Source organism: Lottia gigantea, assembly GCF_000327385.1.
Source record: "Lottia gigantea unplaced genomic scaffold LOTGIsca_2287, whole genome shotgun sequence".
NCBI classification, from domain to species: domain Eukaryota; kingdom Metazoa; phylum Mollusca; class Gastropoda; family Lottiidae; genus Lottia; species Lottia gigantea.
In genome coordinates, this window is record NW_008708634.1 from 1 (window position 1) to 2,764 (window position 2,764).

The window sequence follows — 2,764 nt, forward strand, 5'->3', positions numbered from 1 at the left end:
TGTTATTTTAATGTTAATATTATATTATAAATGATATCTATGTTTTAGTACCTGTGATAGTAGGCTGTATTGTTGGTGGTGTAGTTTTAGTATATATTGTTATTTTAATGTTAATATTATATTATAAATGATATCTATGTTTTAGTATCTGTGATAGTAGGCTGTATTGTTGGTGGTGTAGTTTTAGTATATATTGTTATTTTAATGTTAATATTATATTATAAATGATATCTGTCTTAGTATCTGTGATAGTAGGCTGTATTGTTGGTGGTGTAGTTTTAGTATATATTGTTATTTTAATGTTGATATTATATTATAAATGATATCTCTGTTTTAATATCTGTGATAGTAGGCTGTATTGTTAGTGGTGTAGTTTTAGTATATATTGTTATTTTAATATTAATATTATATTATAAATGATATCTCTGTTTTAGTATCTGTTATAGTAGGCTGTATTGTAGGTGTAGTTTTAGTATATATTGTTATTTTAATGTTAATATTATATTATAAATGATCTCTGTTTTAGTACTTGTGATAGTAGGCTGTATTGTTAGTGGTGTAGTTTTAGTATATATTGTTATTTTAATGTTAATATTATATTATAAATGATATCTCTGTTTTAGTATCTGTGATAGTAGGCTGTATTGTTGGTGGTGTAGTTTTAGTATATATTGTTATTTTAATGTTAATATTATATTATAAATGATATCTCTGTTTTAGTACCTGTGATAGTAGGCTGTATTGTTAGTAGTGTAGTTTTAGTATATATTGTTATTTTAATGTTAATATTATATTTTTAATGATATCTCTGTTTTAGTACCTGTGATATTAGGCTGTATTGTTAGTGGTGTAGTTTTAGTATATATTGTTATTTTAATGTTAATATTATATTATAAATGATATCACTGTTTTAGTACCTGTGATAGCAGGCTGTATTGTTGGTGTTGTAGTTTTAGTATATATTGTTATTTTAATGTTAATATTATATTATAAATGATATCTCTGTCTTAGTATCTGTGATAGTAGGGCTGTATTGTTGGTGGTGTAGTTTTAGTATCTGTTACTGCTGTTATAATCATATTGTAAGTATTTGTATGTTGTTGTAAATTTCTTTCTTCTAAGCCTCTCACGGAAACTTAAGATGCACACCGATTCTTTTTGCCGATAGAAGCATTTTTCGGCCTCCTAGAAAATACAAAATTTCCCCTGACCTCACCATGACTTGTGCCATATAAAATACACGTGGGTCTACTGGGAGCTCACTTGCATCCACCAATAAAATCCTCACTACGCTACTAATGATTATAGACGCAAAAGCAAGTCATGATTTTATCTCTTATTTTTATATAACTATATAACTAATATAACAATGATTTTATTTAACTTTATATCTCTCGCTCTCCTATTGGCTTTCAGTATATCATGAGAACTTATCTGGCGATTCGGTTTGAACTGAACAAAATAGCGGATGCAGGACGTGCCAGTTTTTGGAGCTCATCCTTCTGTAGATCTAATCAAAGCTAAAAGATGAAATCTGATATATATTGATTTTCTGTCAATGTCCTTAAGATGCCTTTCATTTTTTGTTGCAGTTTCCTAAAACGGAGAAAGAAGAAGCAACAGACCGACCAGAACGTAACGGATCAGAATGTTGCTGGTAGACATATTTACTCCAACACAATACATACTAATTCAGGAGATAGAAATAGTCATTCTGACGGTTATGACCATATTCCTAATAATTTTATTCAGACCAATCGCAAGAAAGCAGTCCAAGTGGTAATGCTGTCAACCGAAAACACAGATTCGCTAGATAATGATGGTTACTCAAAATATGGTGAATATACTCCAGAACAGCTCGAACACGATCCGGAACAACTCGAACTTGCCCCGGGACAACTCGAAAGTGTTCCAAATACCAACGAAGAGTGCGCAGATATTCAGAAGAAGCCACAGAATGATGCAAGTACGGACAAAGGAATGGAACTCAACAATAGTCAGAATAAAAAGATTGTAAATGATGATTATGAAAATCTGCCGAAAGACAAACTGAATCTAACGCGAGAAATTAAGAGAATTGTGGGCCCTAAAGGTGATGATTATACTGTGGTTAATAAATGTTGACTTTGGAGAATCTGTGAAAACTGTACAGTGATTTTTTACCAACGCTAATCATGACTGTGGTCATTGACTTATTTTGACTGTATTTTAGAATACAAGACGTGATACATTCGAATAATTATACATAACACAAGAGACCACGCCCACTCTACTGTCAATCATGTAATCAAGAAATATTCATGTGATATTTGTATTAGACCTATAAGCAAATCGTTATAGTAACGTAACTGTGGCCAACTTTGCTGAAATTTCAGTGGTTAAGTCGGCTAAGCTGCTAAACTCTGACTTCAATTGACTTCAGTCTTCTACGACTGTTTCGTGCTGTTTATTTCAAAATGTATAAATTAATGAAATGAAAATGTTTAAGATTTAAACTTCATTAAAGGAAGGCAAATATCGTGTTTTGGGAATATCATTTTTCTAAAAATTAATCAATAAAACATTCGTTATTGAGTAACACCAGGTGGTGTATATTTCAGAACAGATGCTGATGACACCCAGATGAAGTTTCATACACTTTAATAAATCACAAAAGTCGAATTCTGTCAAACATTTAGCTACTCGCCCACCTCGACGGTTAGTTCAAAAAACAATGACGGGGGCTTCCAGAGGTCAACGGCGGCGGCTAACGGCGGGGGCTTAA

General features: G+C 31.5%; 1 protein-coding gene across 1 annotated transcript; it reads left to right on the forward strand.

Moving 5' to 3' along the window:
- Positions 1-1,569: 1,569 nt before the first annotated feature.
- Positions 1,570-2,124, forward strand: LOTGIDRAFT_176628 (hypothetical protein; the record flags this gene model as incomplete). Its single annotated transcript, XM_009054850.1, has 1 exon — positions 1,570-2,124. One exon carries the CDS (start codon positions 1,570-1,572, stop codon positions 2,122-2,124), a length of 555 nt encoding a protein of 184 aa, XP_009053098.1.
- Between the last annotated feature and the right edge of the window lie 640 nt (positions 2,125-2,764).